The sequence below is a fragment of the Pterocles gutturalis genome, unplaced genomic scaffold (genome assembly GCF_000699245.1).
Source record: "Pterocles gutturalis isolate BGI_N339 unplaced genomic scaffold, ASM69924v1 scaffold11516, whole genome shotgun sequence".
In the NCBI taxonomy this organism is placed as follows: domain Eukaryota; kingdom Metazoa; phylum Chordata; class Aves; order Pterocliformes; family Pteroclidae; genus Pterocles; species Pterocles gutturalis.
The window spans coordinates 1-15704 of record NW_010100439.1 but is presented as its reverse complement, the minus strand read 5'-3'; the positions used below and the strand labels follow the sequence as shown (position 1 = coordinate 15704).

At 36.8% G+C, this 15704-nt stretch overlaps 1 protein-coding gene across 1 annotated transcript; it reads right to left on the bottom strand.

Moving 5' to 3' along the window:
- Positions 1 to 812: 812 nt before the first annotated feature.
- Positions 813 to 15500, bottom strand: LOC104466410 (E3 ubiquitin-protein ligase UBR5-like; the record flags this gene model as incomplete). Its single annotated transcript, XM_010079811.1, is given in 20 exon segments — positions 813 to 1971; positions 3103 to 3188; positions 3641 to 3785; positions 4849 to 4962; positions 5343 to 5498; positions 6832 to 6916; positions 7314 to 7489; positions 7808 to 7868; positions 8115 to 8245; positions 8536 to 8680; positions 9183 to 9294; positions 9870 to 10113; positions 10385 to 10483; positions 10591 to 10711; positions 11346 to 11566; positions 12118 to 12231; positions 12331 to 12503; positions 13129 to 13202; positions 14621 to 14851; positions 15249 to 15500. Coding segments are annotated over 20 exon segments (2953 nt in total), but the record flags the coding sequence as incomplete, so codon positions are not given.
- Between the last annotated feature and the right edge of the window lie 204 nt (positions 15501 to 15704).

The window sequence follows — 15704 nt, the reverse complement described above, 5'->3', positions numbered from 1 at the left end:
CTGGAACAGTCAGCCTTATTTAGAAAACAGGATTTGGCAGCTGGTGATCAGAATTTCTGATCTCAACTGTCCTCCATACCTCTAGAAACTTAAGAAATTATGAAAACAGAGGCTTTTTTGAACATCACAGCTGTAGGAAACTTCTGGTCATCCTCAACTAGCTTGCAGAAAGGAAAACCCAGTGGGAGCTCTGGCAAAGGCGAACTGCATTCAGATTTTGATGGAACTCTAGCTCTTCCCAACAAAAGGAATTAAAAAAAAAAAAAAATCACTAACATGGACTCCTGGGGTGGAGAAGCACGAAAGAGGGGAACCATTACCACCACAGAAGCTCTTAACCTTTAACACTTCAGTCTGCTAAGCTTTCAGAAATTTGTTTTGACACAGAAAGAGTAGCTCCTTCCTTTATTAATCACTTCCTAACTCTCAAAAATCTCTCAAGCATTAGAGAACACAAATCCTAAGTTATGGTCAAAGACAACCCTCCCCAAAAAGAACCAACCACTTCAAAAGTGAACATACAGTAGAACCCACTACAATGCAGTTTGAGGATTTTACTCTAACCTAATTACCTTGAGATTTTTCAGAACAAGCCACTTTCCCTTCAAACCAATTCTGTGAAAAGGAGGAGTTGCCTGGCCCGTTTCATTCAGGATTCTCTGCTAACTGTAAAATGTGGGCTGAATGTCTTCTGCAGGTCAATTTTTCAGTTACAAGATTCAGATTTTTAATGAACAACTGTGTTTAGTGTATGCTGTTAGCTAAAGTATAAATAGCTAAATAAATAAAAACTATTGTTTCTTCAGTATAACTTGGTATTTTGTCTGTAATTTCTTTATTAAAAAACTGTAACAAGATACTTAAAAAAAGGCTAGATACAAAAGAAGTTAAACTGCTCACGAACATTAAAGTTTTCCAAAATGTATCTTCAATAATCATGATCTTATAAACATTTTACAGTTACCAGAAAGTGCCCAGGCTGAGTTTACATAGATAACGTAGTACAAGTGTCGGGTTAGAACTGGTAGTGGAACAATCTCCTGACTGTCTGTTCACTGAAACAGGGATACAAAAATGTTGATTGTGAACTATGAAATACTGTGCATTGGCCTCATCATATGTACAAAAAAAAACCCCCACTAAAGGTACAGATTACATGCAAAATATTAGTGATGGTATCTGATGCGCCAGAGTTCAATGCAATCAGAACAAAAAAATGCAATGAAAGTGGTTTCATAAGTGAACAATCCCAACTCTGGGATATGAGCTGTCAGGAACTTTTTACAAGTTCAATATACATGATACACAACTGCAGCCAACCACAAATTAAACACCATTAAAAAAAGTTAAAATAAAACACAGAACATACTTAATTTTTTATTTCGAAATTCCCTACTCCCTCTATACAAGAACCTTTGCTGAAACACTTTCCACAAAGGCAGCAGTGAATTTTCAGAACATTTTACATATTTTCCCTCAGCAAAAAGATAAATCACAGTGTAAATTATATTGTTCTGCTGTCATCTTTGGCTGGGGTTAGGCAAAGGAGTTATTGACTAGCAAACTGTTGCAATCAGATCTTGCCAGTGCTCCTTAGGCCTTTACGTTACAAATTTAGTACAGGAATGTTTGCATTTAAATCTTTAAAGTACCACCAGGGGCATGACAGCATTAACTTTCATAAACTTTTATAGACAAATGGAAAAATCTACAAAACTTAGCTAGTAATATTACACAGCAATACACACTTTTTATACTCTACACAAAACCAAAATTCTTGGTCTTAATGGCGAGTAACAATTTCTGTTTCAAAATCTGCTTAGAGGAATAGAGTGGGACATAAAGGCGAGAAATACAAGTATTTGCTGTAGGAAGATGTTGGTCATCTGGTGGTCTTATTGTGATTGATGGCATAGGCTGGAATCCCTCCTCACTGGCAGGCAATGATGGACTTGAGGTCCAAAAGTAAACCTGAAAAAAGAAGACTGAGTTTAAAACTCTGCTGTATAAGGCTAAAATTCATATTGCCTCCATGTTGTGTAGGGATAGGTTAAAGAAGAACTGCACAGTCACAGCAAGCTTGATCATACTCTGTTCTGTTCAAAATGCCAATGAAATTCAGTGGTCATACTACATTCTTTCGTAGTCGCTCCTTTATTTCCTTTCCTCAACTGCTTGTTATATTATAAACTTCTGTCAAAACTGATAAAAGCAGCACTCAAAATGATCCTATATCAAAAAAACCTCTGTAAATGAGATGTCCTCAAAAATACACCTGGGAGGATGGTGACTGCCATTGATACAAAACGCATCAGAGATCTCTCTCAAACCTGTCTGTACAAGTACTCTATTCTGTAGTCACTAACAAAAGGCAGCAACAGAGAATATTTGGTTTAGTGTCTCAAGTGTGAAATACTGACTTGCAGAGCAGAGTCACAACCAAAGTATAACCACAGACATTCCTTAACAAATGCGGTCTACATTTCCTGCTTGTCAGGTTAGTCCTTGTTTCCTCTTAGCAAACTGTAAAGGAAAGATAGCACCTTAAGCAGTAGGAAGTTAAAGGCAAATAAGTTTTAAGAAGCATACAACAAATACAATTTACAGGCAAGTTTTCCAAAATGAAACCCCCTGAACAGTATCTTGTTCTTTCATGCTTCTCATGAAGGCTTTCTAAAGGCTTTGGGAAGGAGATAGTATCGTTACTGACATCTTAGAGAGGACACAGGTGCTGCCCTCAGGATACACAGGAGCCAGGAGAGCAGCTGATGCAGGAAGAGAACTCAGCCTCAAAACCCTACTAGCCCACAACACCGGTGACTAACCACAGCTACTCAGGTTAAGAACGACTGTGCAGACTGCAGCTGTGCGTCCATGAGAGACCTGTGAATATGGGTAAGGACACACCGCGCTTCCTTTCAGTTGGTGTAGGATTCACACCTGACGTTTCCAGAACTGAACGTCTAATCAATCCCTATGACCCTGCTCTGCCACGTTAATTCTTCACATACAGTCTCTGCAGGTAAACACAGTTAAAACCAGTAACAATGCCAAAGTAATTCCAGTTCTTCTGCACAGTTCCATTGAGAATGGACAACTTACTAGATCTTGTCTTTCTGTCATACTCATCTTCTCGACTATGGACCAAAACCAACGCTTGAACTGCAAAAGCTTCTCAGCATTTTCTCCTGTGTGAAATAAGAAAAAAGATGTATAATTCAGATGGGACACTGAACAAAACATATTAAAGAGGTCTGGTTTACATGTGCTGCAAGTTAGATCTCAGCTACAATCTCATTCGTAAAGTCCTGATATTGAGACACTAGTAATTTAGTAACTAATACACATACTTTTACTTTCAGAAGGACAGATATACTACCGATAATACAATCCTTGTGTTTAACATCAAGTGACAGCAAAGTTGGAAAATGTGTTTCCCCACCTCAACTGAAGTTAAATCTTTTCAAAGGTATGTAAAAAACACAGTAATAATTTCATTAGGACTTTAAGTGACTTATGAACTGATGTCAAATTTGAAGAGGTAGTTTAAGTTTAATGCTGGTAACTCTACTCCACACAGAACAACCAGTGTTAAGTTATCTCTGCAACTCTGTTTCTGAAGAAATAAGTTATTTCATACCTGACTCATCATTGAAAGAGGTAAAGCTGATTAGCATTTGCACATTTACTTCACCACAGCCATTTACCAGAAGCCTGAAATCTTCTGCTGTCAGATCTTCTAATGAATTCTTTGGAAGTACATCCAGGAGACCCTTCCTCATTGCCTGAAGTGAAAGCCACAAGATGCACATTACAGCAGTATCACTTTCACCCTGACCTTAAATGCCTTACTGACAAGTTCCTGGTGAAATCCCATTAACTCAAAATTCATTATTCTCCTAGCTGTTCTTTCAAACCTCTACCATCTGAGACGCAAATTTTCTCAGAGAACTCCACCAGTCTGTTAAAACCTACCTACTTTTTTTTAGGAATGGTTTTAACTAATATTTCACCAGGAGCAGAAGCAAATGTACTCTCTCATGCTGAAAAGTTCAGGTGTTTTGCTGAGCTACACTGAATCTGATGAGAATTACAAGAAATTCATCTTGCATGATATTTTCACTTTGCTTCCCCCGAGAGTCACAGGCCAATTCTACTTTAAGAATGTTATATATACACACGTGCATACTTTATTTATATAATATCCTGAAAACATTGGACCTTCATTACCTGTTTACAAAAATGTATTATTCCATATCTTTTATTTAAAAAGCCCTTTGAAAACCAAATTGTTTTTAATTCAAGTTTATAGTGAATTGTTAGGTTTCTTGCCAGGCTAGTAAAATAAGAACAAAGTTGTATGTTTCATAACTGATTTTTCCTTTTAAAACAAGGACACAATCAAGTCAGAAGTTCAAGGTGATTTATGCAAATATTTTGAAATTTCTTTTTAATCTTTGTTTATAAGGCTAAACAAATCACAGATGACAGATTATTAGAACAAAGTAGCTGCTAAATATAAAGCAAAAATTCCAAGAGGATATGTGTCCTTTGGGCTCAACTGAACATATATGCTTAACCCATGAGATCAAGTTTAAAAGAAATTATCTTTCATTCTATGAAAAAGAGAAATTGCTCAAAGCACTCAGTCTTCACAGTACTGCATAAACAGCTATACAATTACAAAAAAATTAGAAGATTAAATATTTTTAATCAAGCTGTCAAGACTTAAAAAGAAACCTGATTAGCAATACCATAGTGAGGAAAAGAATTAACTGACTGAAATCTTATAGATTTTATTTTAATTTTACTTTTTTTTTTTTTTTAAACACTCCACCAAAGACTTACATGAAGAGGTTGCTCTGCTACTACCAGCATTCGGTGTTCTGCGTATTTCCGGACATACTCATATACATTCTGAGGAGTAACTGGTATATTTACACCATTGGAAATAAGTTCAACCTATGGCAAAGTAACAAGGACCATTTAAAAAGGGAAAAAAAAAGAAAAAAAGGAAATGAGATCATTACAACAGCCACAGTATGCTGAACAGTGATTTATGGCCTAATATCCCTCTAAAAACAAGCAAAATTTACTGCTTCAGGATAGCTTTAGAGATTCCCTAGGATTGACTATGCTATGCAGGCTTTATGGTAGGATCTACATCACCTTCAAGGAAAAAAAACCCCACACTTCCATGTCTAAGAACACTGTATTTCCATCTAGGAGGGGGTAAAACATTATCTCTGCCATCTGAGAAGAGTGTGGATTATGGGTACACTATAACATGCATAAGCTGTCGAATTCTGAACCTACAGAGACACAGGTTTAGCTGTGCTTACCTGCCCTCCACCCTCCTCCTTACACAGGTCTATCGCAAAGGCTAAATCCATCGCTGCAAAAACTGCATCAGCATCTGTACTCTGGGAAGCGAGGATAAGTTGCCGAAGGCTTTCATACATAACCGGATCAAAAAAAGCAAAGTCATGCCAGTTCACCTATTAAAAAAAAAAGACAGGTGTTTGAAACATACCAGTTGTTTAAAAATATTTTCAAAATTAGGTGATCTGTGCTTAATCTATGCACCAGCATACAGCAGTGCATAACCCACACAAAGCACACAAACACTTGGAAATATTGGCAAACTCCTATCTGCACCCTGGTTTTGAAGGTACATTAGAATATTCAACTGAACTGCATTAGCAGAACGTAAAGATACACCTATAAAGCGTTTCCTGCTATTAAGGGCATTAAGGTTACAAAGAAAATTTATAGGGTTTCTTTAAGCAAATTCTTCTGCATATCACCTACATCAACAGAGATTTGAAGGAGGTTGACTGAAGTTGGAAACAATTTGCCTTGGTGCTCCAAAACGCTGGAAGTTCCCCTCCACTCAAACAAACACACGCTGCTGCTACATATACACATTTAAATGACTGATGGCCCAGCATCTGCACACCACGGTTTCCAATAATTCAGATACCAATGTCTGCTTCTTGCTGTTTGCTATAGTTCCTTGCTTCTTACATCAGCCTGGAGAGAAAAGTCACCTACTAACAAAACTACACTAAATCTAACTGAAATATTCTTTGATGCATCCAATGTTTAACTGGAAGGAATACATATTCAAGATGAAAACTTGGAAAAAAAAGAATTAGCAGGGAATCTCTCTCAGAAGATACCAGGGGATATTTGGAGACGTATCCTTCTGCCATTAACCCTTTTTCATTACAGATCAGATCTATGCTGGGTAACTGATGATGTGATCAACACTGTTTTTAAGAAAAGACCAGCAGTAACAAACCTTGGTTTCAGTTTGTTGCATCCGACAGAACTTATAATGCAGCACACAGTTAAGTCTTTATTGCGGTGCAGAAGCATTTTTGCCAAAAGTTTAGGCAATTATAGCTCTGAATTAAATTATACTTACACCTGATACAAAATTTTAATTACAATTCAATTCAATGAGTTCTCTCAAATATCTTTAAACTGAGATGCTATTGCCTAGTACTGTCCCAACACTCTCTCTTCAAGCCTTCAGTCTCAGGAAGAGAAAGAGGGGAGACAGCAAGCTATTTCCACAGAGAATCAAAAGCTAACCTATTACAAATAGTCCCATTTTAATCAAGTACCTGACTTCTAGTACCTTTACTCAGTTCAAAATGTAGGAAATGAAAAAATTAACACTTCTCAAATTAAGTTTAAAGGCACCCTTACACTCCCAATATCAACTCTGCTAGTCAATACGTGCATGTCAGGGAAAAAAAAGGAGGTTTTAAATATGAGATTTTATGTGATTAAAGAAAATTCAGATTTCTGTGTTCAACTTACCTTTCTGCCAAGAAGAACTTTGATTACATGTCTATTTAACGTGATGGGACATAGTTCATTCTGCAACAAGCACAATCCTAGGATTCTGAAAATAAATGTTTGGGTTTTGTTTTGGTACAACAGAAATTACATTGGAGATCTTTCAGCACTCACATTTAAAAAGTAAAAATAGTCTAAGAATTAAGCTGTAGCTAGCTTTCCAGCCCCATCAATCCCCCAAAGAAAATCATGAACATATAGAATTAAGAAAATAAATATTTTCTGCAGTATACAACTTCCAGATTGTAAAAAAAGATACAAATAAGAATTTAACAGGAAAATAAACCTCCAGTTGACATGTGCAAATTTTCCACTAATTAGCTCCAGGTGAAAAATATAGAGCATAAAAGTAATACAAGTTTTTGCAGCTTGGATCATTGGTAGTCTCCCTGGTATTTTGTGTATCGCATTTTTTTCAGACTAGAACGTTAATAGGAGCATACCTGCCAATGTTTCTGAAACAATTCAGCCTTGCTTCTGTGTTTTTACCAGGTCTTGGTGTATAAAAGCCTCGTTTTCCAGGTTGGTAGAAAAGTGGTGCATTATCATCCCCATCATCTGTATCATCTAGTTCCATATCTACTACACTGCGGCTGGAACCATGTCGCTTTCTATTTTCCTGTTTGGAAAGTCGTAACATTAATTAACAAAATTACTTCTAGTTACTGACACACATCAACAAGCCCTTTGCTACTAGACCCAAAGACTCAAGTTCCGTTGGTTAAGTTTTTCCCTAATATTTCCTAACAGTAACATTTTATACTTTTGAGTAATTACTGCTTAATCTTTTCAAAAGAAAAAAAAAAGATAACTCCACAAGATATTTAAACAGAACTTTGTCTTGCATGATTAAGGAAGGCTCTGGTTGCTTAAGTTTTTAAAATTAACTGATACAACTAGATCTTAAGTAAATTTAATTTGTGCAACAGTTTGTTACCTGTACTTTATCTGAAGAGTCTAGCAATCCAAGATCCAATATACTGTCAGCACCATTCTCCCTTGAGAGAGGATGACAAAAAAAAAAAAAAAAAAGCAAGCAAATTTAATTTCACAGTAAGGAGTTGTCATATTCTGAAACCAGATTAGATTAGATTAAACCAAAGTCAACAAGTCACTTGTCCAAAGTAAAACATCTAGAACAAAGCAAGGAAAAAGTTAACGTGTCAGAGTTAGATGTAGTACAGTACAAGTGCTTTGGCCACAAAATCAGTTTTCATTTCTTATCTAAATCCCTGATACTTTACCTGCCATGTGCAATAATGAGTTCCATTGCTTCATCAACTCTTGCTCTAAGGGAATCTTCACTAGCTAGCAGCAAAAGCAGCTGAGCAGGGGACAATTCCAACAACATTCCTGTGATTTTACTTGCAAACGCCTGGGGATAAGGAATGACAGGTCTTACTATTCTCCTCCAGTTCTCTCATTTTCAAATATGGTTTTATGAAAGTTTTAGTATTTTAAATATAGAATGCATTACAAGATACCTCCTAAGCTAAATGACAAATTACAGAAACAAAATCTTAAGAAGATGCCAAAGAATATAAAAACACCTCTATATATTCAAATATTTCCAGTTATGTTAAACAATAATGGACATGGAAATTGATTTTTAAATTTAAAAATTATAAGAACAATGTATCATTAAGTGCATTAGATAAGTCTTACTGGTTGCATTGCTTGCACTCGAGGGTAGAGCCTTTCTCCAAGGGCTTGTCTGTGTGCTGGAAGAGGGTCAGGGTCATCGCTAGGATTTCCTTCTGATGCCGGTCTAAAAGGCCGCGTGTCAATGGAAAGTTGTCTTCTAAAGTCCCTTAAGAAAATTAGGGCAGTTTGTACTCATTTCAGAGGAAACATGCAAAAATCTTCTGGAACAATATAATTTGTACACAGATTCAAAACAGCATTAGCTTTTGTGCTGAAATAGTAGTGTTGCTCATAGGTGCTTGGAGAGAATGATTCAGAAACAGAGAATGAACCAGATGTTAATGCTACTAGTAGTCTGGATACAGCAGTCAGACATTCTATCAGGAGAGATTTGTGGCAGACGGTTAAGACATGATTCCTCAGTGCTAAAGTAAGCACAATTGCTCTTTAAAGAATTAAAGTAAGCACAATTGCTCTTTAAAGAATTAAAGTAAGCACAATTGCTCTTTAAAGAATTAAAGTACATATTGAATTTCAAGAAATTACTCTCTAAATTGCTTCTGACAGTGAAAAAGACAGATACCTTTAATTTGAGGAAATAAAAGGATCTTTTCTGAAGATAGCCAATGCAATTATTCTATTTGACAAATTAAAAACATGTCACTTACCTATCCCTGTCTCTCCGAGAACCAGCTCGTAGGCCGCTACTTCTCCGCATTTCTCTCTCTCGCTCCCTTTCCCGATCTCTCTCCCCCCTATTTCGCAATCTCTGCATCAGACCTGAAGGCGAAAAAAACCTCATAAGCTTAAACATATTTATATTTCTCTCTCCCACCTAAGTTTCAGTGTAAGGACACAGTTTTGGAAGATAGCTTGAAAGACAGCAATGAGACAGAACAGCTTCACTTAAAGTAGTGATCTGGGTCAAACCAGATCAGACAAACTTAAGAAAGGAACCTGAAGTGAGTAAGAACTCACAAATGCCAAAATACTCCAAGAGTTTACATATACTTTCAAAAACATTAAAATGTATTTGTGACAAGCCAGATGTAGCTGTCATATTAAACTGTATAAGCTCTTACTAGCTAAAATCTTGACAATTATTACCTACTGGAGAGAAAGATGCTCAAAAAAGCTGGTAACATCTAAAGCAGTCTCTTGCTTCGAGAAAAACAAGAGCTTCTTGTTTCTGAAAGCAGAAAAAAAGCCGTTTCCTTGCCTCTGAGAGGTAACATGCACAATTTTCATAGTTCCCATGCTGAGCTAATGAGACAATGCCAAGTATTTCAACGTAAAAAAAGCATCCAATACTTTTATGAATGTTATCTGTAGATGAACTGCTGTGGATCACTTACTTGTATGGGTGCCCTTGTTGGCATTCTGAATACAATCTAGATTTGGCAGTTTCTCATTTGACAGAAAAGCCTGTGCAATGGCAGTATAAAAGCTTCGTGCTACACCGCTGCCTTCTCCTGGCTCATCTTTAAAAGTGACTTTTACTCTGTGTACAGCCATCGGAGTAGTAGCACACCTGCGACCAAAATGATTGTTGAGCTGCCTCATCGTCTGCTGAATTAGAAGATCTCTGTCTCGATCAACCTAGTAAAAAACACAAAAAGATTTTCTTTCCCTTACCAATCATTGCACAGAGAATTTCAGCTTCACAAAAAGTTTCTGGACACTTCTGCACAGACTCAGAAAATAGCAATTAGACTGTGAAAAACTACAGAATAATTGCAACACAGCTCACAGTAAGGTTTCAGACACCTGCTTGTAGACTCTGAAATACAGCCTCTCCTATCAAGTTGCACTGGATGATAATTGAACTTTTAATGAAAACAAATTTAGAAGATAAACTAACATTTTTTACCTCCAACGTTAAATCCCTGGATTGCTGGTTTCTAAGTTTTTCCATCTCCCTGCGGAATTTTGATTCCTTAACTTCAAAGCCACCTAATTCAGTCAAGATCTTAAAGTAAAAAAAAAGAGAAAAAAACCCAAACAAAAATCAGAATAATGGGGGAGGTTCACAATTTAGCTGTAAGAAGAACTGTCCTTACACTGGGAAATACATACCGATCCAGGCTCTGCTCCCACGTCTTCCATGAATACTCTACCGAACAACTCTAAAGAAAGGCGCCAACGTCCCAGCAACATGTCATGGGATATAACCATGCCCATGAAGCTACACTGTGGCCTGACAGGAGGAGGGAAAAAGTGACAGACAAGCAAAACTAAGTTAAATTTCAGACACTTTTTTGTGTACTGCTGCTTTTTCTTATCCTCTGCCTTCAAATAAGTTATTTTTGATAAACAACAACACAGCACAATAAGTTTGTGGACAAAAGCACATGAAGCTGCTTAGTTTTAGCTGAAAAGTAAGCCTTGCTTCCAAAGAGAAATTAAATTACTCTCAAAGCATCTAACTTCACTGCTACATGGAATTCACTGTTATCGTCTCCCTTCAATCAAGACCTTAATTTTTAAAAAAAGCTCTAATTCAAAGCGAGGGCAATTCCATCCCTAACTGCCTATAGTCTGGTCAGTATCACCAGACACAGATGGCAAGCTGTCAATTCCAGTTTTTAAACTTCACTACCCAGGACACTGTAGCTGGTCTCCAGCAGAAGTCAGGTAGTAAAGGACTTCTACAGTTTGCACAGACTTCTTTGAAGACTGTTCAACTGTTCATTTTAAAAGCTACCAAACACAACTTACAAATTCAAACTAAAGTAAGCTACCCATTTTAATTTAAAAGGACTTTTCGGAGTCCCAAATATGCCTTTATCAGTTCAGTAATATTTCACAGAGTAATTTGTAACTCAAACTACCTGAAAGATGTCAGAGGTGGTCCTTCACTTTCTGTCAATCCTATCTCCGCCAACAAGCTGCTTTTCAGTTGTGCTGCAAGATCATGAGCTGAAGGCCCTGGCTTTGAACTCTCAGATTCTTCTGTAGGCACGTTTTGTTCCTCCCCTTCCTTCTTTTGCCGATTTTGCATGCTCATAACATTTTTTAAGTTGGCTGCATAAGACATTTTAGTTGGAAGAACCTAAACAAGGAGAAATAAAATTTAATTGCACTTTCAGAGCAGTCTAGAAAGCTTTTTCAGAGAATTTTTATATTATTTTTAAACCAAGCAAAAGTTAGCACTGTAACTGACCTCTTAAAACACAAAAACCTCAATCATTTCAACAAATACGAAAAAACCATTCTCCCACTTCATGTTTGCGTTTCATACCCTTACCATTTGCTCACTCTTGTAGGCAAGTCAAATCTACCAGGCTATAGGGAGATTTAATTCTTTTTATCACAAATAATTATATAATCAGCATTTAAAAATAAACTTGGCATTGTACTGCAGCTTTTAAAAATATTGCCTGAAATCTTCTATAAATCAGTAATCATAAGAGGTCCTACATTTAAAAAAAATGAAGCATACTTTTCATAAGAAGTTCAAGTTTTCGCACTTACTGGGCTTTTAAATTATCATTCTGAAAGCTACTTAAAATTGTCTCTGAAAACATTGAAGTGTCTTTTTAAGGAATTAAGGTACTAACTTAATTACACTATTGTTTAAAATAACAAAACCTTTAAATCTACCTCAAGGCAGTTTCTATCCACTGTAACTTCCATTAAGCATTTCCCAGTGTTGGCAGAAGATGAGTACAGACCCTGACTTGGTCGGCCAAACAGATCTTCTTTGCGAGCATTGGGCTGAAAATTAACAAAAGCATTCTGGGTAAATAATATACTTCAGTTAGAAATGACAAAGCAAACTGCAATCTTCTTGCAGAACACCATCTCTGATGTCACCTGTAATAGATGGGGCTGGTCTGCCAGGGGAATGGCCTCTGCCAGAGGAACCTCAAAAGGATTGGGTGGAATGCAGCCCAGGAACGTCATAGAGTCTGATCGTCTGAAAAACGGATGGTTCTGGCCAGTCTCTGCTGGGAGGGAGTCATCGTCTTTGTCATTGAGTGTAGCACCTAAATATCAGAGAAGACTCCAATTCAGTTTTCACAGTTATAAAAGCAAATGATTTAAAATACCAAAAATTAATACGCTGCCCTCCTGGCCATCTGACTGGAGAAGCAGCAATGCAATCCATCTCTGCAAATTTAACACCTCTACAGGATGCTTCCACTCATCTCGTATTTTCATTAAGTTGCTTAGTCATCATTTTGATTTTTTTATTGTAACTAACTTTACTGAACATGCACGCCTACACTATATGTATTTTGGTACAGAGTATAGATTCTACCATTTTCAGCAGCAGTTTCATAAGGTCAAAAAAAATCAGTTTGATTAAAATTTTAAATTCTGTCATTGTGTAGAATGGTAAGTAAGGGCACAAATTCTGCAATTTAGAGAGAAAGGAGACAAAAAGAGGGCCCCAAAATGAGAACAGACAATGCCAGAAGAGATTTGGTAAAGTAACAGTGGTACAAAAAATCTTACTAAAACCCAACTTTAAAATGACATTTTTTCATTGCTTTAATCTAACATATATAAGTAGCAAAGTTTATTCAAAGTCTCAGCTAGCTAAAGGGGAAAAAACAGTAAGAAAGTGTCACATTTTGGCATACTATGGAAGTGTTTCTGCATACTAACTTTGATTGGTGTCATCATCATTTTCATGTTCTGAATCTTCATTATCAAGACCCAGTTCCAAAAGTTCCCGAGTTCTTAAGAAAAATAAAAGGAAAAAAGAAAAGTCAATCCTCTTGAAGAAAACATTAAGCAAAACATTTACATCTGTAGCAATCAACAAAAGCAAGAGCATAATCAGTAACTGTACTTGAGAGTTATACATAACATGAACTAACTCACTCTAAAATCAAGGTACTGTAGAGTATGACTAGAGCTGACTATGTAGAACTGACTCTCTGAATTTGAACCACTCCCCTGTAACTGAAAAGGTCTAGGCCCTTCATCGTTTCAGAGGCATTTCATGGGAATTTGGCAATTCTTTGGTGAACAGTTGTTTGACAGATTTCAGTATGTGAATTTTTGGGGACAAAGCAGATTCCAGAAGTATGTTATTGCCTGGAAAAGGTCTAAAGCCACAGCTATAACTGCTCAAGCCAGCCAGCACAAACACTAACACTTATTGTGTTAAATCACCCTGACTTGTGAGGAAGCTACTGTTGACAGCAGCATCCTCTGGTATACAGTTTGAGGTCATACCAAGCCTTACATTATCAAAATGTATTGAACATAACACTGGAACTAAAGCAGCAGTCTAATATATATCCATACCTCCTATTTTACAGTTACTAAATTTGTAAAGAAAAGGAAAAAGTTAACTTGACCTGCGATACAGAAAATTAGGGGCAGCAAGGAACAAAGTTTTGCGTTTATTTAGCTGCTGAGCAGGACTATTCAGGAACATTACCTCAAAACTTAGTAAGAAATGGGAACAGATGGTGTAGGCTACCAACATGTGGACATTTCTATCATCATTAATTGCCACTTCAAATCAAAGAACATTTCTAAAAAAAACCTTAAAACATTGTAAAAAGTAATAAATGCAACTTGTAAAATGCTATAGTTGAAGTAGCAAGGATTTTCAATTTATGGACATTTTCAGCTATTGATTTACCTACTGTGCTTTAAATCATCAGGTAAGTCTCAAAAACCCACCATCAAATGGAAAACAGAACTACTAAGCCCATCATACCAGACTTGTGACATTTTCTCCCTTGTCATTCTTAACATGTTTGACAGAATTGTAAGTTGTTATCATGTTAAATGTAAGGAGCAGATTGCATTTTTCAGCTGAGAAATTGTCCAGAATACATCTTTTAGAGGCACTGCCAAGGAGTTAAAAATCAAACTCAAGTTTCAGTGGTAAGAAAAACTTTTTACAGCAATCAGCATAAGAAGATTTGAACTGGATACTGCAACAGGCTTATCAATGAAACATGTACATTATACACCATTATATATATTATTTTTATAATATACATGCTACTACACACACATGCAGAGATATATAGATATATATTTATATGAGTCACTGAGTAACAATGCCTGTGACTGAAACAAAAGGGCATATGCCACTTTTACAGAAGTTTTTGTTTCTACGAGTCAGCCTTGATACCTTTTCCGTTCCAGCTGAGGAGTATCCAGCGTTGTCTGTTGATTCATTGCTTTAATCCAATAAATGAGGGCTTGAAAAACATATGCTACGTGCTTTAGTGAACAGACATCTAGAACAGGAAGAACATCCGAGTGCTCATCATTGTGGGAACGCATCAAAGACAGTGCGTAGTTCAGGAAATCACCCCGTGCTGACATCATTCCCTGACGAGCACTGAGTAAAGTAGCACGTCTAGGGCAAGAGAAGAATTGAACACAAAGAGATTAGGCATCATAGTAGAATGCATCCTTTACATATTAGTCTCTATCTTTGAAACATGGATGTAAAAATTCAACCCCTCCCCCCCCCAAAAAAAAACCCAGTGTGATAATAAGAGGAGCAATCATAGTTTTACGCTTTACTATAAGCAGCGCAGGTGCAGTATATTATAAACAGTTAATACTTGAGATTAATCTAGTACTTCAGAATAAACCAAATAGTAGCAGTGACACAGGAAGGCAACTTAAATCAGAACAGTAACTACACTGCTGCATTACAAAATCAGACTCCTAAAATGTCAGTGAAGAAGAAGATTTGACTGTAAAACTGGTAATACATATTGCATGCAGTAATCAAACTATTTTCATACCTTCTTCCCTCAAGTGTTCTTAAGCTAGCTTCCTCACGGGCTGTCATCCTTTCCCTTCTGGCTGAGTTCTGAGAAGCATGGAGAGGATGATTTGGATGCCCAGGATCACCAGCAGATGCTAACGCAGAACCATAACGCAGCTGAGCTTCAGTAGAGTCCATGATACTAACCATCCAATTCCAAGTAGGAATAAGCTTTTCTTCTACATAATTCTACAGAAAAAGAGATATAATGAGTTTGCAAACCATAAAACTAGATTATGAGAATGCAAGTTCAAAATAAGCCTCCACCATGGCTTTTACAGTTACACCTGATTCCCTACAAGCAAAGAGGCTGTAAAACCATATTCAAGGATGGCCAATTAACAGTTTCCGAAAGCTCTGTTGAGACTGCTGATTTACTGTAGTGGTATGCAGCCTTCATCGCTTATCACAGAATCATAGAGGTTGGAAAAGA